Below are 21640 nucleotides of genomic sequence, written 5' to 3'. Positions count from 1 at the left end.
ACTTGTCTCACCTCTTGGGAATGGTGAGTAACAAGCTACCTTTTCAATGACAATCCTCTCCTCACCTACTGGCCTCACCATACCCCAATAATAATAAAACCTACATTTTAAAACACTCTTATAGCCTCATCTACCTCCCATGCCCCTATAATTAAGTTTCGAATACCAAACAATGCCTTACATGATGACTTCTACCAACAAAGGTGCTCGGAAATGAAACCAAGCAACCAACCACCTGCTCCTCCCCTAAAAAACAAACAACGAAAAACAGTGAAACAAGAGTTTCATAAACCTTTCGTTGTTTTCCCTCCTGCCTAAGGCTGAAGCATTCTGCTATTGATATGCCGCTCTCCCGCTCTCCCGAAGTTTGCATCATACCTCCCAACTTTCCTGGGAAGCGAAAACAAAGGATGCGGAACGCCACCCCCCCCCACACCTGCATCTTGAATAGGGTTTCTCTTTTGGGGATTAGGGCATCAAACTTAAAATCAGCCAAGAGCAGACAGAAGAGCTAAAAACAGCCACATTCCTCACCTCTACTGCCCAGATCCCGCGTTCATCATGGGAAAAAAGCGTGACCGTGGTGGGGAAGCCAGACAATGCCGCCTCCTTCTCAGGCTGCTTCAATGCATGGTCTCGTCCTGAGCCTTCTTCTGAATGTCACAGGCAATCTCAAGGTTCACCATCGGTGTTTATTTGCCAAGGTACACTCTTAACTTATGAGTAAAGCAAAGGATTTACGCTCCACCAAAGAAGGGCACTGATTCAAAGAAAGCCTGAAAATCACCGCCAGCCTATGAGCCTTCAGTAGCTTTCTGCTGAAAGGCATGGAAACTTGGTTGCGCTGTGCGTCTGGGCTGGAACAAAGAGGATGCTGGGAAAGCCAGATTGTGCCGGCCACAGCTTGTCAAGCCCATTCACCTGGCGAGAGGAGTTATGGCCAGTGACCCTCTGTACTTGTGTGACCAAGGCAAATTCATTCATGCTCCCTTTTCAGGCTGAGTGAACAAGATCCAGCAAGACTCTAGGTTAACCAATAGCTGGTTAAGTATGTGCTTTGGGCACAATAAAGCAGAAGCACCAAAATAAATAGCCTTGTAAGGAAAAAAATACCAAAGTTTTGTTAGATTTCCTTACCTTTATTTTTAAAGCTGATTTTGTTTTTATTTTGAATGACACGCGGGGACGTGGGGAGAGGAAATCTAATTTGTTTTCAGAGCTTTGGGTCTGTAAACCTTAATTCAAAATTGACCCAGAGCCAGGATCAAGGCATGACTTTTAGCTGTTCTACTTCTTAAGACCACTAGGTTCTTGGGATAAATTAGCAATATCAAGACAGTCTGACAAGATTTGGAGCAAGGGTCTTTTTTGCATATACTGCAAAAAAAGGAGGATTTAAGATGGGCCCTATTTGTGGGATTGACATGAGTGACAGCCAGCTGTCATCAAGGCACACGCTTTCCCACAAGTCCCTGAATGTCCACAGTGTGGGGGGACAGGGTGAGTCTCTGCCCCAAGCCAGCACACACTCAGTACCTTAAAGGGAGTTGTGATCCCAGCAGAGGCCGAGGGAAAGGCGCATTGTCGTCAAAACCCTAAACAGCCCTGGATTGCGACAGTCACTAGCCCCTTCAAAACACCTGCCAAATTCCAAGTCCAAGGGAGTTTATCACACACCATCAGATGACCACCCCAGGAAAGGTCTCTCAGTTCCAGGGAAAACATTCCACAGTAATAGCAGAGCGTGAGTCCAGATTTCAATAACCAAGTGAGAAAAATAAGGACTGTTTGCCCTGTCTTTTTTTTAATGGGCAATTCACCTAAATGAGTAGAAATAAAGAAAACCCATACATGTTTGCTTCTTTCTCAATTTTAATTCAGCTCCAAGTGACTCTGATTGGTGAAAACAGTTGTACTAAATTCCTTTCTAGGCCACTAGAGGGAAATCTAACCCACCTCACCAGAATTTGTTTCTTTTCTTTCTTTTTTAAAAAGTAATAATCACAGAACCAAAATTTTTAGGCTGAAGAATACGTTGAAATGTTACCTTTCTCTGTCCCTTCCACCCTTGCCCATATTTAAAAATTATTTGAATCTTTGTGGTCATGGAGACTTCTAGAAAAGCACAAACCAGCCATCTTAAGTTGGGAAATTGTTCTAACAGGCAATCTGAATCACTTCCAGTTCAGCTTGAATTTATTTCCTCAAATTACATATTCATCAGTTATGGAGAACAGCTGGTCATCTTTCTCTGCATCACATTATTCTTTAAATTCCTGAAGACCTCCAGGTCACGCCTCTCTTTCAAGCAAAACGAGCCAGCTCTTCAACTTGGCCATAGAGTTTACATCCCAACCCTTTAACCACGTGCTGCTCTTCTCAACTCTCTCTACATCACTCCACCCTCCCCCATACCTCCAAACTACAGCAATACAGACTAAACTCTGAGGAGAAAAATGAAGTATTTCATGGTTTTCCTTGCATGTATGGCTATTAATACATCTGTGTGCTGGTTTTCTTTTTGAATACGACATACTGTTTTTGATATATATTTATGTAGTATGATTCCAAAACCATGTGTATATATGTGTGTATATGTATATAAATATACAAACACATACATACATAAACACACACATATACATATATATTTTTTAATCTTGTTATGAAAATTGAATGCCTAAGTTAATGTCCATTTATGTGTCACTTCTTTTTTTTTTTTTTTTGCGGTACACAGGCCTCTCACTGTTGTGGCCTCTCCCGTTGCAGAGCACAGGCTCTGGACGCGCAGGCTCAGCGGCCATGGCTCACGGGCCCAGCCGTTCTGCGGCATGTGGTATCTTCCCAGACCAGGGCATGAACCCGTGTCTCCTGCATCAGCAGGCAGACTCTCAACCACTGCGCCACCAGGGAAGCCCTATGTGTCACTTCTGAATTCCATTCTATTTCCAAGTTTTCCACAACACGCCCATTATTTCAATATCTAACTTTATTCTCCAACTTTTTAACCACTTACTTTAGATCCCTATTAGCTATAAAACATAACTGGTATGTATTTATAACATTATTCTTTTAATAATTTTTAATAACCTATTCATTGCTAATTCAAATTAAGGAGGAGAAAACTGGTTGTTCTCAAAGCACTCACCGTTATCAACATTTGTAAGTGCAGTATAATAAAGAATAGATTCGGTCTTTGTCCCTGGCACAGAACTTCCAAAATCCTTTGAATTTCCTGAGTGACAGGAGTGTCAAGCATAATAAGCCCGTTTCAACCACACCTGAGTTTATGTTAAGGAGGTGACTCTTGGTGAGCGCCCAGACAGCATCAGGATGAGGACTGTAGCCCAGGGAACCAACCAGGTGATGAGAGGATTGGAACCCTCCACCCAACCCCCCATGTCCCAGGAAGGGGGAGGGGCTGGAGACTGAGTTCAATCAGGAACACTCAGTGATTTAATCAATTGTGCCTAGGTAATGAAACCTCCAAAAACTCCTAAACAACAGGGTTCAAAGAGCTTCTGAGCTGGCGAAGACCTCAGGGCGCTCCGGCAGCAGCATACCAGAAGAAGGCGTGGAACTCTGAACACCCTTCCCTGTGTACCTTGCCCTGCCTCTTCCATTGGGCTGTCCTCGAGTTGCATCCTTTATAAAAAATCACTGAGAGTAAGTAAAGTGCTTTTCTGGGTTCTGTGAGTCATTCTAGCAAATTATCAAGCCTAACGGGGAAATCATGGGAACCCCTGAATTTGTAGTCAAATGGGCGGAAATGTGGGGAGCCTGGGTGCCCATTTGCAGCTAGTGTCTGAAGTGGGGGCAATCTTGTGGGACTGAGCCCTTAACCTGTGGGTCTGGGCTAACTCAACGTAGTTAATCTCAACTGAATTGAACTGTTAGACATCCAGTTGGTGGCTAAGAATCAGAGAATTGGTTGTTGGTGTGAGAAAAAAGTCTCTCAGTAACACTGAACCGAGGCTCCAGGTGCAACCTTGGGTTCAAGCACAGGTAAGAAGAAATTCTCTCTCCTCGGGACCTCCTCAGGACCTCAAAACATGGGTTTTATTAAGACCTAGTATGAATCTCCAATCCAGACCTTACCTGATCCGTGGGACTGAATGTTCCCTGACTCAGTTTACTCACTTGCAAAAGCGGGACGATAACTCTACTCTGGAGGCCACTGGAACCATTAATAAAATATTGGATACATCTAAAATACTGGGTTGGCCAAAAAGTGTGTCTGGGTTTTTCCATACAATGTTTTGCCCTTTGGGCCAACCCAATATGTAGAATGCACCTTTTGGCCAACCCAATATGTAGAATGGTGCCTGGCACATTGTAGACCTTAAAAATGACAACTGGTTTTATTCAAACCCTCAATCACAGAAGAAAACCTGATGGTAGCACCAAGGTTCATACTGAGTACAGTTTCCTGTGTGATATAATCAGCGTGAGATATTGCAAAGTAATTAACACTGAATACAGATCTTCCTTGATTTACGATGGGTAACCTCCTGATAAACCCATCTTAAGCTGAAAATACCGTAAGTCAGAAATGCATTTAACACACCTAACATACGGAACACCTTAGCTTAGCCTAGCCTACCTTAAACGTGCTCAGAACACTTCCATTAGCTTACAGTGGGGCAAATTCATCTAACACAAAGACTATTTCATAATAAAGTGTTGAATGGCTCATGTAATTTATTGAATACTGTACTGAAGTGAAAATCAGAACGGTTGTAGGGATACAGAGTGGTTGTAAGTGTATCCACTGGTTGTTTTCCTTTGAGATTGTGTGGCTGACTGGGAGCTGTGGCTCAGTGCTGCTGTCCAGCATCACCAGAGAGTATGGGACCACATATCGCTAACCCAGGAAAAGATCAAAATTAGAAGTACGGTTTCTACTGAATGCTTATTACTTTCGCACCATCAAAAAGTAGAAAAATCAAGTTGAACCATGGTAAGTCGGGGACTGTTTGTATTTTCGTTCATTTGGCAAAATTGTACTGGACATTTACCGTATGCCAGGTGGTATTCTGTGCATTAGGGATACAGTGAAAAAAAACTAAGCGCTGGCCTTCTGGTGTTTTATTCTACTGGGTGGAGACAGACAATAAAACAAATAAACAAGTAAATATATATGTGATGGGACTATGTACTATGGAGAAAAGTAAAGCAGGGCAAGGGAGCTAAGTCGCACTCGGGTATGAGGGCTATTTTATGTAGAGTGGCCAGGGTAACCCTCATTGAGGAGTGAGGGGGAAGACCATGCAGATATCAGAGGGAAAAGCATTCCAGGCAGAGGGAACAGCCACTGTTAAGTGCCCTGAGGCAGAGTATTCTTGGCATGTTCACCAAACAATGGCTGCAGTGGAGAGAGAAACAGGATGAGAGGTAGGAGGTGAAGTCAGAGGGAGAAAAGGGGCCATTTCCAGTTGCGTCTGAGACCACAGGAAGGGTTTTGGCTCTTCTCTGAGTGAGCTGGGGACCCACTGGAGGATTTCAGAGTCATGAGGTGATCTAACATGTTTTTTAAAAAAGTCTTCTGGTTGCTGTGCTGAGACTAGGGTGTGGGCAAGGGAGTGGGCAAGACTGGAAGGAAGGAGGCCAGTGAGGAGAGCACCGCAATCGTCTAGAGAGGACAGTAGTTTGGCCCAGGGTAGCAATGGTGGGGATGGTAAGTCGGGGTCAGACTCTGGTTGTGTTCTGAAGGTCAAGTTGATAGGATTTGCTCTTGGATGTGGGGGTAGGAGAGAAAGAAAGGAGTCAAGGATGAATCTTAGATTTCTGGCCGAACCTACTGGAAGAATGAAACTGCCATTTACTGAGATGAAGAAGACACTGAAAGAAGCAGGGTTTGGTGGGGGAGGGGAGCAGAGCGCTGGCGGGCGTCAAGTTGGAAAGACCTACAAGACATTCACATGGAGTCCACCGGGCAACTGGGAAGTCTAGAGGACAGCGGCCCATGCCTGCAAGGGCACTAAAAACAGGTGTTGCCCCTTCGACCATTTTAGAGATTTCAAGGTCGATCAAATATACTTTAATTTTTTTAAAAAAAGTTTAATTCTGAAAATGGAAAAAGTATCTAAATAAAAATCAAATTTCCCCCTTAAAATTTTTTTTTCAAGGTCCTGTTTTTAGGGCTTCACAGTTCATCTAACTCTTAGCTGTTCAAGTGCGGCCCCTGTACCAGTAGCACAATATGCCTTGGGGCTTGTTAGAAATGCAGACCCTCCAGGCTTCCCCAAACCTGAGTCAGAATCTTCAGCTTGATAAGATCTCCAGGTGATTCATATACACCTTAAAGTCTGAGGCACTCGGCTAATCAGAATCATCTGGGTAGCTTTTTAAAACTATAAGTCCAGGCGGAATAATTAAAGTCAATCTCCGAGAGTGGGCCCAGGCGTGTTATCCTCACCAAGGCCCCCAAATATTCTGACGTGCAGTCCGGGTTAGAACCACTGATCTAACTCTTCCCTTCCTGGCCTTCTCTCTCTGTACTACTGGGTTTACATTGCTGACGCTCTTAGAAACCCGTCTCCAAAGAGGTGTGCAGATCTCAGAGAGCAAGAAGGTGTGTAGCTAGAGTAACCAGCTGTTTATCTGGGATCAGTGCCCCCTTTCACTCTCAGAAGTACCGTGGTTTAGAAGATAAATTATATGCTCTCCCAGCATAGTGCAAAAGGGCTCTGGGCTTTATATTGCTGGATTATAAAGTCAAAATAAGAACAGCTAGGACAAAACACCAGATGGCCTTTGGTTTGACAGATGAATCCAGTGTAGAGAGACTTCTGGTGCTTAGATATTAGTTTTTAAGGTGTTCTATGTACAGCTTATCAGAAATACATACATAAATTCCCTCAATTTGTAAGGAGGGTTAGAGAAGATCAGTCTCCTTCCCGGGGCTGGATGGGGTGGAGCGCGGTCACAACCTGCAATTGTAGTTCCAAAGCCAACTGCTGATGGGCAGGGAACTGGTTATCAGCCTGTGATTACCCCAGGCTGTAGCTAAACTTCTCTTTCCTTTTCCTTTTGGATCTTTTATTGTTTATTAGCTATTCCACCCTCAGGCTCAAAGGGACAAGGAAAGAAGGTGAAGAAAAAGTGAATTTAGCGGTCCTGCTAATAAGCTTGGTGGGAAAGAAAATGGAAATAACTGGACTGTTTCTGGTGACCTGTGAATTTAAATTCTTTTGGCTCATCCCTTTTTCCAAATTATTCCCAGAGGGTGTGAGGGCTCATTGAAGGCCTACTGATTGCCAGTAAAATTAAAGTAATCTTGTATTTTGAAAACTGTGTAATCTCCAAGAAATAGGCCTTGGAAGCTTTCCTTCCTAATTTACCAAGGACACAGGGTGAGGGCAAGGCAAGCACTTCTGCAACTCATCAGAGCCCTCCCCACCCCCTTCCTCCCCTCACCGCCAATTCTGAGGTGCACATGAACAGAACTTTTTAAAAAATACTTTCTGATGTAGATAAGAAATTATTTTACATCAGCTTAAGACAAATAGCATAATCACTGTTAGACAAAAGGACTCAAATGGAAAATCTACACTCAGGAGTAGAGACTTATGTGCATATAGATTGTATCACAAGTTTTCCTAGTTGCATCACTAGGATAGTTATGAATACTTCCACAAGGCAACCACAGTATAAATGTTTAAAACATGTTCTGTTCACATGTGTCTAAAATGTCTGGAAAAGAAACTATCCATGTGCAAAGTAGAAGAGCCAGATGCTGATAAGCTAGTTAAAGGGAACTCTTGTTAAATAACAGTAATAAGGGAGTCTTCTTGTTAAATAACTTGTTAGCGTGGGTAAAACATCCAAAAATACCTGTTGCATTAGAGTAAGATTATCAATGGAATCTCTACAGACCAGAGACGTACTTTTATGGGCTTCTGAGTGCAAGTGGGACTGTGTGTGGGGGGGGATCTGTTCTCTGCTTTCTGGGCTCTAAGTCAGAACAAGCTAAAAAGGTGGAAGAGGGACTTCCCTGGTGGCGCAGTGGTTGAGAATCCGCCTGCCAATGCAGGGGACACGGGTTCGAGCCCTGGTCCGGGAAGATGCCACATGCCGCAAAGCAACTAAGCCTGTGCACCACAACTACTGAGCCTGCGCTCTAGAGCCAGTGAGCCACAACCACTGAGCCCGCGTGCCTACAGCTCGTGCTCTGCAACAAGAGAAGCCACCGCAATGAGCAGCCCGCGCACCGCAACAAAAAGTAGCCCCTGCTCGCAGCAACTAGAGAAAGCCCGCGCACAGCAACGAAGACCCAACGCAGCCAAATATAGGTTAATTAATTAATTTAAAAAAATAATAAAAAGGTGGAAGAGGTCTCTGTAGCTAAGAAAGCACCACACGCTGGTGTTGCCCTGCCAGGCCCTGGACCAATAATAATATTAGCAGCTTGAGCAGAAGGCCTTATCTTTGATCTCTGTTAACAGTTAACGGCAGACTTTTCCTTCCAGAGCTCTTGGAAGGCAGAAGCAGGTGGTCCTGGAAAGCAGTGCTGGAAGGAGGCCCCCCAGTGGTTAAACTTAGATGCCTAGGGACAGTTCAGCAGTAATTGAGACAGGTGGGCCTGTTGAGAGATGCTGCTTCCTCTTCCTTAGGGGTTTAGATGCCTTTTAAAATCTTACTCTAAATTGTATCTTGACTGAAATATATTACACAGTACGGCTTAAGATGGTGAGCCTGTGATGTCTGGTCTTTGAACAAGGCGTTCTATTTTCATCTAAAATTTTTAGCTAGATCATAAGCTAAATATTCTGAGGCCCACCTAGCTAGGTCTGGCAAAACCCTCACTTAGGGTTACAAAGGGAAGGAATACCAGCGATCAGAAGAAGAGCCTTATCAATGAAGGAATTTCCCAACCATTCAAAGTGGCAAACTTTAAACCAACAGGATGGGAAATACACAGCAATGGCGATTATAACCAGCATTACTTATGGTTTCTTTGAAGTATATACTTACCACACAACCTTCTAGCAGCAGACCTGTGGTGGTTTTCAACTTCAAAGTAAACCTTAAAATCAAAGTGGTACCACTTGGCCTTTGGGGACCACCTCAGAGAGAGACTCATATGTGTATAGGGTATTTTTACACGTGTCTAATGGCTTGGACATACCTCTGCAGTTAGTGCAAAGGTAAATAAAAATAAGCAAACATCATAACCACTTACCCCGTGCAAATAGGGAAAGGAATGTTGAGGAAAAAATAGCCTCGAATCAGAGTGAGTCAGAGTTGGTGAGGCCAGGAATATCATTCCTCACCCTGTACGTAGCTCTGGACTTTCAGGCCCTTGCTTTAATCTCACTTCCCAACATGAGATGTAGAAGAGTTTTATATGGAAAGACAGTGTTAGCCTCCAATTCTTGCATGATTTGGTACTATCTTGGGTGAAATATACTCAGTAACGAATTATGCTGGCAGAGCGTGGCACATCCCTGCGTGGAGAGCCTGGGATCCTGAGAAGGAAAGGCCAAAGTCTCAATGCTGGCTTCGTGCTCTGCCCCTTCACACTCTCAGTGACCCTGACAACAGAGGCATCCCAGGCCTCTTCTTTCCCATCTGGGGTAATTTTACTCCAGATAGATCCACTGGTTACAGAGTCAGGTGTAAGGTTCTATGGTACCATTTTCATCAAGTTCTTTGAGACCCTCCAAAGAAAGATACCATTAAAAACAAAAACAAAAACCACTAAATTACTTACAAAGAAAGATAACCCTCCCTGGTATCTTATTCCATCCATGGTGCAACATTGGCAAATTATACCTGAAAATCCTGGGCAACTCTACACTGAGAAGCAGTGAGTTTTTCTTTGTTTCTCTACTTCTCCACAAAAGAAGCATTGCAGATGGAACCAATGGTTTCATCTCAAGGAACCATTTCCTCAAGGACTCTGCCTCAAAACCCAGGCTGAACTAGAGACCAAGGCAGGAAGGGGCAGCTAGCAGTGTAGATGGAAGTGCCCAACATTATAATGGGTACTTTCTGGTATTCAGTAATGTTGCCTGGAGCTTTAACAAATACGGGGGTGAGGATATGGTTGCGCTGTTGCTTTTCTAAGTGAGTTTTTAATTAGCTCTGTGCTGAAAACTTGAGGGGGCTCTGCCATACACAGGCCAGCCCAGCTGTGTCAGCGTCCTCCCTTCACTTTAAATTCAGACCAGCCATGGCCCCTCCTCTCACAGTGGGCCATGCAGCAACCTCAGAGAGGAAGCCCTGGGTAGCATCTATAGTGGCACCTCACGGACATGGTCCAACCCAGAGTTTTCCGAACACTTGGGAACCCATCATTTACATGAGTATAGACAAGGCTCTGAAGAGTTTGACCCGCTTGACTCTAACTCAAAATTTCCTTAACTGGTGTATACAAGGTGCCTCTCTTGAGGTTACCACAATCAACAAACTGTAGAACAGTCAAGAGAGGCAAGTGGTTTCGGAAATGCTGGTCTAAACTCATAGATGCTTGAGAGCAATTTTTCTGTTTCAAACACTGCAATAAATGAGTTAAATCTGCTTAGAGTCACTCGCAGTTTGTCCTTGATAGCTGGAGCTATCAATACACCTCTCTAGAAAGTAAAATCACCCCCACTAAAGCTCCTTAAGTTTTCCAGGAGCAGTAAGACACACAGTGCTGAGAGCACAGCTCCGTTCAGGTACCTGGGGCTCCTGGTCATGACCACTGGGATCCCTCTCATAGCTTTCTGCATACAGTCTGATGGTGGCCCGCACACCACTGGAGGAACTGAGCCGGAAGATGAGCCGAGACGCATCTGAGAAAATGATCCTCAGGCCCTAAGAGCAAGAATATCAAAGGATGGATCAGTGAACAAATGAATACACAGCTAAAAATGACGAATACTGACCTTGGAGATTGGCGTATTCTTATCATCCAAAGATGCTCGGCATTGTGACAATTTATAATTGGCTCTCTACACGCACCAAACAGGACAGTGAGGTAAACCTAGAAGTTACTTAAGGTTATCTATTTGTCTCTATTCTATTTCTGTTGCCTTCTGGTTCATGTTGGGGGAGGGTTAGGAGCAAAACTATGAACAGATGCTCAAGATCCCTTGGTCTGGTGATGTAGAAATAAGAAAGCGGTAAAGGTAACAAGAATGGGGTGATATTTAATAAATGTCCCAGGGGTAATACCTAGGAATAAACCTACATAATGAGACAAAAGACCTGTATGCAGAAAACTGTAAGACATTGATGAAAGAAATGAAAGATGATACAAACAGATGGAGATATATACTATGCTCTTGGATTGGAAGAATCAACATTGTGAAAATGACTATACTACCCAAAGCAATCTACAGATTCACTGCAATCCCTATCAAACTACCACTGGCATTTTTCACAGAACTAGAACAAAAAATTTCACAAATTGTATGGAAACACAAAAGACCCCGAATAGTCAAAGCAATCTTGAGAACAAAAAACGGAGCTGGAGGAATCAGGCTTCCTGACTTCAGACTATACTACAAAGCTACAGTAATCAAGACAGTATGGTACTGGCACAAAAACAGAAAGATAGATCAATGGAACAGGATAGAAATCCCAGAGATAAACCCACGCACCGATGGTCACCTTATCTTTGATAAAGGAGGCAGGAATGTACAGTGGAGAAAGGACAGCCTCTTCAATAAGTGGTGCTGGGAAAACTGGACAGTTACATGTAAAAGTATGAGATTAGATCACTCCCTAACACCATACACAAAAATAAGCTCAAGATGGATTAAAGACCTAAATGTAAGGCCAGACACTATCAAACTCTTAGAGGAAAACACAGGCAGAACACTCTATGACATAAATCACAGCAAGATCCTTTTTGACCCACCTCCTAGAGAAATGGAAATTAAAAACAAAAATAAACAAATGGGACCTAATGAAACTTCAAAGCTTTTGCACACCAAAGGAAACCATAAACAAGGCCAAAAGACAACCCTCAGAATGGGAGAAAATATTTGCAAATGAAGCAACTGACAAAGGAGTAATCTCCAAAATTTATAAGCAGCTCATGCAGCTCAATAACAAACAACCCAATCCAAAAATGGGCAGAAGACCTAAATAGACATTTCTCCAAAGAAGATATACAGACGGCCAACAAACACATGAAAGAATGCTCAACATCATTAATCATTAGGGAAATGCAAATCAAAACTACAATGAGATATCATCTCACACCAGTCAGAATGGCCATCATCAAAAAATATAGAAACAATAAATGCTGGAGAGGATGTGGAGAAAGGGGAACACTCTTGCACTGCTGGTGGGAATGTGAATTGGTACAGCCACTATGGAGAACAGTATGGACGTTCCTTAAAAAGCTACAAATAGAACTACCATATGACCCAGCAATCCCACTACTGGGCATATATCCTGAGAAAACCATAATTCAAAAAGAGTCATGTACCAAAATGTTCATTGCAGCTCTATCTGCAATAGCCCAGAGATGGAAACAACCCAAGTGTCCATCATCGGATGAATGGATAAAGAAGATGTGGCACATATATACAATGGAATATTACTCAGCCATAAAAAGAAACGAAATTGAGTTATTTGTAATGAGGTGGATAGACCTAGAGTCTGTCATACAGAGTGAAGTAAGTCAGAAAGAGAAAGACAAATACCGTATGCTAACACATATATATGGAATTTAAGAAAAAAAAAATGTCATGAAGAACCTAGGGATAAGACAGGACTAAAGACGCAGACCTTCTAGAGAATGGACTTGAGGATATGGGGAGGGGGAAGGGTAAGCTGTGACAAAGCGAGAGAGAGGCATGGACATATATACACTACCAAACGTAAGGTAGATAGCTAGTGGGAAGCAGCCGCATAGCACAGGGAGATCAGCTCTGTGCTTTGTGACCGCCTGGAGGGGTGGGATAGGGAGGGTGGGAGGGAGGGAGACACAAGAGGGAAGAGATATGGGAACATATGTATGTGTATAACTGATTCCCTTTGTTATAAAGCAGAAACTGGCACACCATTGTAAAGCAATTATACTCCAATAAAGATGTAAAAAAATAAATAAATAGAAAAAAATGTAAAAAAAAACTCAAAATGGATTAAAGACCTAAATGTAAGGCCACACACTATAAAACTCTTAGAGGAAAACACAGGCAGAACACTCTATGACATAAATCACAGCAAGATCCTTTTTGACGCACCTCCTAGAGAAATGGAAATAAAAACAAAAATAAACAAATGGGCCCTAATGAAACTTAAAAGCTTTTGCACACCAAAGGAAACCATAAACAAGACGAAAAGACAACCCTCAGAATGGAAGAAAATATTTACAAATGAAGCAGCTGACAAAGGAGTAATCTCCAAAATATACAAGCAGTTAATGCAGCTCAATAGTAAAAAACAAACAACCCAATCCAGAAATGGGCGGAAGACCTAAATAGACATTTCTCCAAAGAAGATATACAGATTGCCAACAAACACATGAAAGGATGCTCAACATCACTAATCATTAGAGAAATGCAAATCAAAATCACAGTGAGGTATCATCTCACACCAGTCAGAATGGCCATCATCAAAAAATCTACAAACAATAAATGCTGGAGAGGGTGTGGAGAAAAGGGAACCCTCTTGCACTGTGGGTGGGAATGTAAATTGATACAGCCACTGTGGAGAACAGTATGGAGGTTCCTTAAAAAACTACAAATAGAACTACCATATGACCCAGCAATCCCACTACTGGGCATATACCCTGAGAAAACCATAATTCAAAAAGAGTCATGTACCAAAATGTTCATTGCAGCTCTATTTACAATAGCCAGGACATGGAAGCAACCTAAGTGCCCATCGACAGATGAATGGATAAAGAAGATGTGGTACATATATACAATGGAATATTACTCAGCCATAAAAAGAAATGGAATTGTTATTTGTAGTGAGCTGGATGGACCTAGAGTCTGTCATACAGAGTGAAGTAAGTCAGAAGGAGAAAAACAAATACCGTATGCTAACACATATATATAGAATCTCAAAACAAAAAACTGGCTCTGAAGAACCTAGGGGTAGGACAGGAATAAAGACGCAGACGTAGAGAATGGACTTGAGGACACGGGGAAGGGGAAGGGTAAGCTGGGAGAAAGTGAGAGAGTGGCACTGACATATATACACTACCAAATGTAAAATAGATAGCTAGTGGGAAGCAGCCGCACAGCACAGGGAGATGAGCCGGTGCTTTGTGCCCACCTAGAGGGGTGGGATAGGGAGGGTGGGAGGGAGATGTAAGAGGGAAGGGATATGGGGATATACATGTGCATATGGCTGATTCACTTTGTTATACAGCAGAAACTAACACAACATTGTAAAGCAATTATACTCCAATAAAGATGTTTAAAAAAATAAATAAATGTCCCTGGGGCCAAAGTTTGTCCCTTATGAACCTGCTGAATGCAGTCAGGTAGGCAATTTATCTATTACAGTATGACAAATTACCCGTGTTAAAGCTACCCCCACATGATGTTAGACTTTGCTTAAGTTCCGCTCTGTTTCTGTCCTCATTCCCACATTCCTCTGGTAGCCATGGAAGCCTACAATGAAATGCTCAGGAGCATCTGCCAGGTTCTGAGGGTTTCTGTGTACGTCCTCATCCTCTTGGTTCTCTCCTTCCTTCCTACTGGTAAGACCTGGCCACCAGGGTGGGGTCGGGGCAGAGCTGTGGCAGCACCTCACACTGCTGCCCAGGATTTGATTTTTGCCTCGGAACGTCACTATTCTCTATGCATCTCTTCTCATTAGTGGCAGCAACATTTTAAAAAGTATGACTGGGGCTTCCCTGGTGGCGCAGTGGTTGAGAGTCCGCCTGCCGATGCAGGGCACGCGAGTTCGTGCCCCGTCCAGGAAGATCCCACATGCCGCGGAGCGGCTGCGCCCGTGAGCCATGGCCGCTGAGCCTGCGCGTCCGGAGCCTGTGCTCCGCAACGGGAGAGGCCACAACAGTGACAGGCCCGCGTACCGCAAAAAAAAAAAAAAAAAAAAAAAGTATGACTGTAAGATCATGTTGTGACTTCTGTTGAAGGAAATTGGTTTTCTTAAGGCAACTGTGAAAGTTATTGTTATAAATAAGCATACTGGCAGGGGCGAGAAGAAAGAGAGCCGGGAACAAAATAATATGTCTGGTCACTTGTTACTTCTGAAAAAAATAGAAGTCTCAGGCAACTTTGATACCAGTCATTTTCCCTAAGAAATTTACCCTGGAAACGTCTCTGGCCTCAAATCCTGCTTGTTAAGAATAGCATTATTAAAAATATTCATACATGCCACATGAACTTGATCGCTAATCTCTTACTCCCTCCCCCATCTGGTGATATCTGCTGGGAAACACTACGATTCCATCTGTGTGGTTTTCTGCTTTTTAAGTTGTGTAGGCATGGTTTGTTCCAATGCCCAAACAAAAAGCTTAGTCTCTTTTGGAGGGTTCAATGTCTGCCACAATTTGTGTAATAAAAAGGAGCCATGTCCTTTCCTGGCAGCCCATCACTCTGTGACACTAGCTATGCAAACAGGTTGATTTTGTCTGGGATTCATTCATTAGGCACACATTTTACAGCAACCCTTAGGGATCTGGTACAGGGCTAAGCCCTGGGTATATGAAGATAAAGACAGTATTTGCTCTCCATAAGCCTGAAATATTCTATCACAATGAGCAAAATTATTTTCTTAACCACCTTATGCTGCTGGAGAAGTGAATAGTTAGGAAATTCCCAACAGAGCAAACAAAACAATTCCCTGCTATCCAGAAAGTATGGTATACCAAATTCTGTTCAGACTGACAATGAAGCCCCAAAGGTTGGTTCCACCATTGTATTCACAGCCATGTTTTTTTATATATATATATTTTTTTAATTTTTTAATTAATTAATTTATTTATTTATTTTTGGCTGTGTTGGGTCCTCGTTTCTGTGCGAGGGCTTTCTCTAGTTGCGGCAAGCAGGGACCACTCTTCATCGCGGTGCGCGGGCCGCTCACTATCGTGGCCTCTCCTGTTGCGGAGCACAAGCTCCAGACGTGCAGGCTCAGTAGTTGTGGCTCAGGGGCCTAGTGGCTCCGCGGCATGTGGGATCTTCCCAGACCAGGGCTTGAACCCGTGTCCCCTGCATTGGCAGGCAGACTCTCAACCACTGTGCCCCTAGGGAAGCCCCACAGCCATGTTTTTACAGATTTTAAGGCCGAAGCCCTAAAGCACCTGTTGTTGCAGATACTAAATCACTTGAAGCCACCTCTTCTGAGGACTTCCCAGACTTAACCCTTTAAAGTAGCTCCATTACACAATTAACTTCCCAGATTAGTTTATGGCCAGTGGGGGGTACTTAAGAATTCAGGCCGTGATAAACCTTCAACATGTATTATCTGCTCATAGCTAAGCCCCTTTTACAGTGAAATCATGTTTTGTTTTGTTTTGTTTTTTCACTAAGTGTAGCCATATCTTTGGCTGTACTCATGGAAGGTTGGTTAGAATCTGTATCGGGTAGCCTGGAATAGATTTTACACTCGAAAAGATGATAAGGGAGTGAATAGCACACATCAGCCTGCTGGAAATAATCCAGTGTCTTCTCTCTGTCCTAAGGAACCATGAGATCTTAATAGAGAATCCATGTTGCTTTGGAGACCTCCCAATGAAAACCATAACAATTCTCCTTCTCCACATGGAACAAAAAATGTTTAGACCCAGCCCAGCTCTCTTCTGCAACGACCCTAGTTCCATGTCTGCTGAGCGTCACTTGGATGTGTGAATAGTTGTGCTGGATTGCTTTGGGGTCTGCTTGTTGTGCCAATGAGCTTAATGAATTTGTAGCCTCAGCATGAACCATGTTCTCTCCAGCATGTATCATCACCTGCTATCAACTAAATAATAAGGCCAAAGTAACCACTGACCACGACTTGCCAAGTTTCGAAATGTTCCATAATTCCAACAAAAGAATACCAATAATATACTTGGCTTTAGAAAATTTTTTAGGTTAAACCAGGGGTTGGCAATATAGTTTGTCAGCCAAATTTGACCTGCCGCCTGTTTTTATAAATCAGGCTTTACTGGAACACAGACATGCCCGTGCACTTATGTGTTGTCTGTGGCTGCTCTTGTGTTACAACTGCAGCACTGAATTGCTATGACAGAGATCGTCTGGCCCACAAGGGCTAAAATATTTACTATCTGGCCCTTTACAGAAAATGTTTGCTGATCCCTGGTAAAAACGATTCCATTATCCACAACATGGAACACTTACCCTTCAACTCTACCCCAGAAAATGAAAAATATAACCGTATGCCTATGGAAATCCCAGTAGAGAGAAACTATGAAGACTGTTATAAGGGTATCCCCCAGGCACTTCACCTTCCAGTCATAGGTTCATCTGGACATATATTTGGCCCAAATCAACTTACTTCTGATCACCTACTCATGACAGGAACAGATTTATTAAATCGCATTTTAGTTTTATATCCTCACTTTTATTGCAGGGTCTGCAAGGCACTGTTATAAAATCCATTTTTCGCAGTCACTATAGGAGACTGTATGAAGCTCCACATTAGACATCCCCTCAAGAGCCAAGTTGTTAGGAAAGCCTTTCCTTCCCCGAGGAAATGGTATTTTTTTTTTCTTTCTGTCAACAAGAACTTTATAACTAACCATAGTTTCCTTTTTAATATGCCTGCCAGGACACTTAATGCCAAATTTGAGGTTCAGCCCAAGTGGATCCTTATGACTTGCATAATTTAAAATTTTTCTTCTTCTGTTCTTGACTCTCTACTCTTATTTATATTTTCCCTAGTCTTGATTTCTGTTTCTTATTTATATTCTAACAACTTCATTATGTGTGTTTGCTGCCACAAATCCTCTTGAAGAAACAAGGCCCAGTGCAAATGAATAAAATAAGTTCCCTTTACACTCTTAACCCTAAAGTGTTGGAATCACTGAATTATGCCGTTGGGTCCTTCATTAGCTGATAAGCTCTGGGAGGGAAAACCCTTACGTTCCTTGTTCACCGTTTATTGATACAGCCTAGGACAAGCCTGGTACACAGTAGGCCCTCCATAGACACTTGTTGAATGAATGTCATTACATGTCCAACAGCTGGTGTGAGCATTACTGGAAGGCCTCCTTCCACATGTAACAAGGCCAACTGGAAACACACTCATATTCTTCACTAATGAACTGGGGCTACATATTCACCTTGAAGGGCAGTTGTGAAAGATACTATGTCTACTCATCCTTCATTTTTAGGGCAAGGGTCGGTTTTAGCTAAAAACAGTGGAGTTGAACCATGGTAAGTTCCTGTCCCCAGCTGTGTGATCTTGGACAAATCATTAGCTAGCCTATTGACTGCAAAATTTACTGCACGCTGAAATCAGCTAGGGGTCTTTAAAAAATTAGTGGTACCTGGCTCTCACTCCAGACATTGTGATTTAATTTGTATGGGGTGTGACTTGGGCACTGGGATTGTAAAAGCTCTCCAGGTGATTCTAATGTGTAGCCAAATGCGGACAGCACTGTCGTAGCCTTTTTTTTCTAGGTCACCTCCCTCATGTACCAAGTGACTGACTATACCACACGTCAGTCTTAAGGAAGATGCCTTTAAGATCTGAGGTTTCTTGCATATACTACCATCAGACTGGGATCTTAGGAGGCCATAACGCAGGGGCCTAATAAAACATCATGTTGCTGCTGAGTCCTGAAAGCCTCCTCCTAGCGCCTTGTCAGCAGCAGAACCACTAGAAGCATCTCCTCTTGAGCATCTGACATTAATTGTTTCTAGCACAATCTCCTAAGGAATTCCTGAAGCAACAGTGAAGGAATCCACGATACCACCGTAACCATAGCAGCTATAGGAGCGGGAATTTCCAGGATGACACAACAGCCCCAAGCTCAAAGAAGGGATGAAGATGCTCTCCTCCATGAGAAGATAATGTTAAGTATGGGGTGGGGTACACAAAGGGCACTGCACTTCCAGCCCAGGGGAAACCCTTTGAGTGGCCATAGTTGTATGCCTCAGTGACCAGGGTGGGGTTTTGCCCACCTTAGCTCTGTCCCAATGAGAAAGAATGGTTAAAGAACTGCTCCACACAAAAATCCTGCAATCTGCTTCCAGTTATCTCTGTAGCATTTCTTTTCCTCCCCAGATTTGCCCCCTCTTTGGTTTGCCGTTTGCGGAGTTTGGAAACAATATAGGAATAACTAGAGAACTGGGCTAAAATTCTGGCTTGGCTTGTTAGCTGGCGGTCTTGAGTAAGTCATTTAAGCTCTCTAAGCCTTAGTTTCCTAAAAAGCGGATGAAAAATAATACACCCTGGCTTACTGGATTGTTGTGAGCAACAGATCAGAAAATGTATGTGAAAAGTGCTTTGAAAATTATAAATCACTATATAAATAAAGCCTAAATGGCGATGGTTTGTGGTGCGATGCTACATACTTATTTTTAAATTAGGCAGGATTAAGATTAATTTTATTTTTAAAACTTTGCCATGTCCTCTGAAATCACTACTAAACACAAAGATCTGTTACCATTTATCTTCTCCATATCTCCCACTGAACTGGCTTCCTGGCAATAAAATTCTCTTTCCCGGATGGTCAATTTACAATCCTAAGGTCTTGAAAGGAGGACCTCAGGGTCATCCAGGCCATCTCCTCCTTTTACTGAAAAGAACAGGGAAGTCAGAAAACCTGCTCAAAGTAACACAACCAGTAAATGGAGGAGCCAGGGTTTCAGCCTATGTCTTCTCACTGCAGGCTTATAATTTTAGGTTGAACCATATGAAACCTCTGAGAGCCATACATTGCTTCTCATGTGAAATATTTGAACCATATCTCATATGTTTTGTATGGTCCTGCAAACTGGCACAGAGCCTTTTGTAGAGTAGGTATCTGATAAACGTTTGATAAATGAATCTTGGGTTGTTTTTCTTTTTCTTTTTTTTTTAAGCCCTTGTGTAAATCAACGCAGGGAAATCTGCAAGTTGCTAAGTACAAGCAGAGCTGCCAGATGTGAGTTTGGAGACTATAGGACATGTTGCAGCCAGGCGGGGAAGGAGGAACTGTACATTACCAACAGTTATTTGGCAGCATCTGACCTAGTTGAATACCGACTTAGGAAGAGTTCCAGGGGAAAACAGCACATGGCCCTGAAATCTGGTACAATGTCGCATATACAGTCAGTTGGCCACCCCAGGCATATGAACCTGGAGACAGGACAGGCTTGGAAGGGAGTGACTCTGTGAGATTAACTCAGATGTTATCTCCCACAGGAAATCCCAACGATTTATCTGGAACGCTTCAAGGTGAAAATATCGCTGTGTAATATCTGAACCATATTTTGTAGAAGAAAGCATGCAGCTTATAAAGCAGAAGATTTGGATTGGACAGACATTTCTTGCCACGAAAAAAATCACCTAGAATTACCCCATTTTTCTTTGTTTAAGTCACAGACTTAGCTGTGAGCATGAGTTCACAAGTGGCTGAGCTGGGCAGCTGCTAGTGAATACCATGCCCTCATATAAATTACAAGCAATGCCCTCTCTGGGTGGACAAATTACAGGAGAGCATCTTTCCTCTTGGCTGGTCTGGATTTCAGCTTCTCCTCCAGCATTAGGCCCGTGTCTTTGTGCAGTGCACTGACTACACAGCCATACCCAGCTGCCCTACCCTTGGGAGCAATTCTCATCTAGCCTTTTTTTTACAACCAACCAGTACTCTTGGGAGCCAACAATTGCAAATAATTATCTGGGGAAATCAAGGTCAAATGGCTTCTTAAGTGCACTTTTACAACACACATCCAGCAAAAACCACATGAGGTGATGAGAAGCGAAGTGGGAAGTGAAGACATAAATTAGTCCTCACCCAGATTCTAACTATCAAGTCTGGAACAATGGAACTAGGTCACACATGTTCCATTTCCCTGGGTCTTTGGCCAAAATGGCCAAAATGGCTGCTGATGCCTGTTCACTCAACACCAGGCCCGGTTCTGGGATATTTGGGATTCAGACATACTTTACCCAGACAACAGGGGTAGCTTCCTCCCTCAGTTCCTGTGACAGTTTGCAGCTTTTTCCTTTAATATTTATGTTTCCTGGTGATGGTTGCCCTCCGGACTACACACAGACATTAGTAGTTCAGTAGGAAGTAACTGGGATGCCATTCCAGAATGCTTAGATTCTTACCACACATCTTAGCAGGATTCTACTACCAACATTTTAGAAGATAGCCCTAAAGCAATCAATTATGTCAGGAGAAGGTAATTCATTATAACAAAACTCCAACAAATCGGAAGCAGGGGAGTCAGAACTTCCCAACTAACCAAAAACAGTGTCTCCCTCTCTCTGTTTCCAAATCAGCCAACAGGTCATTACAAAGCACTGAAAATATATTTGGTCCTTGAAAGGCAAATAGGCAAAATCATAGGAAAAGTAGCCATTAGGAAAAAATTTTTTTAATCCATAGTTTTCAAGGTATCCTACTAAGAGGCCCAATTGTCTCTACTTCCCACAACTACAGTGTTGTAGAATGAGCACTGGAGTTGAGAATCATAATCACAGCTATTGTAACATCCCATGGGGAATGTGATTGCCCATAGGAAACCCAGCTCTTTCTCTGGAAAGCTAAACAACTGTCTAA

The 21640-nt window shown here is 42.9% G+C and overlaps 1 protein-coding gene across 1 annotated transcript in view; it reads right to left on the bottom strand.

Annotated features, from left to right (window-relative positions):
• PGM5 (phosphoglucomutase 5) overlaps positions 1 to 21640 on the bottom strand; it is a 191305-nt gene that overhangs the window by 25141 nt on the left and 144524 nt on the right. Inside the window, exon 10 of the mRNA XM_029202378.1 lies at positions 10669 to 10803. Within this exon, the coding sequence (XP_029058211.1) occupies positions 10669 to 10803 (135 nt within the window). The remainder of the gene's footprint in view (positions 1 to 10668; positions 10804 to 21640) is intronic.

Source organism: Monodon monoceros, unplaced genomic scaffold (genome assembly GCF_005190385.1).
Source record: "Monodon monoceros isolate NGI ecotype Baffin Bay Population unplaced genomic scaffold, NGI_Narwhal_1 Super_Scaffold_5, whole genome shotgun sequence".
NCBI classification, from domain to species: domain Eukaryota; kingdom Metazoa; phylum Chordata; class Mammalia; order Artiodactyla; family Monodontidae; genus Monodon; species Monodon monoceros.
The sequence above is the reverse complement of the archived record's forward strand: the minus strand, read 5'-3'. Positions and strand labels throughout refer to the sequence as shown.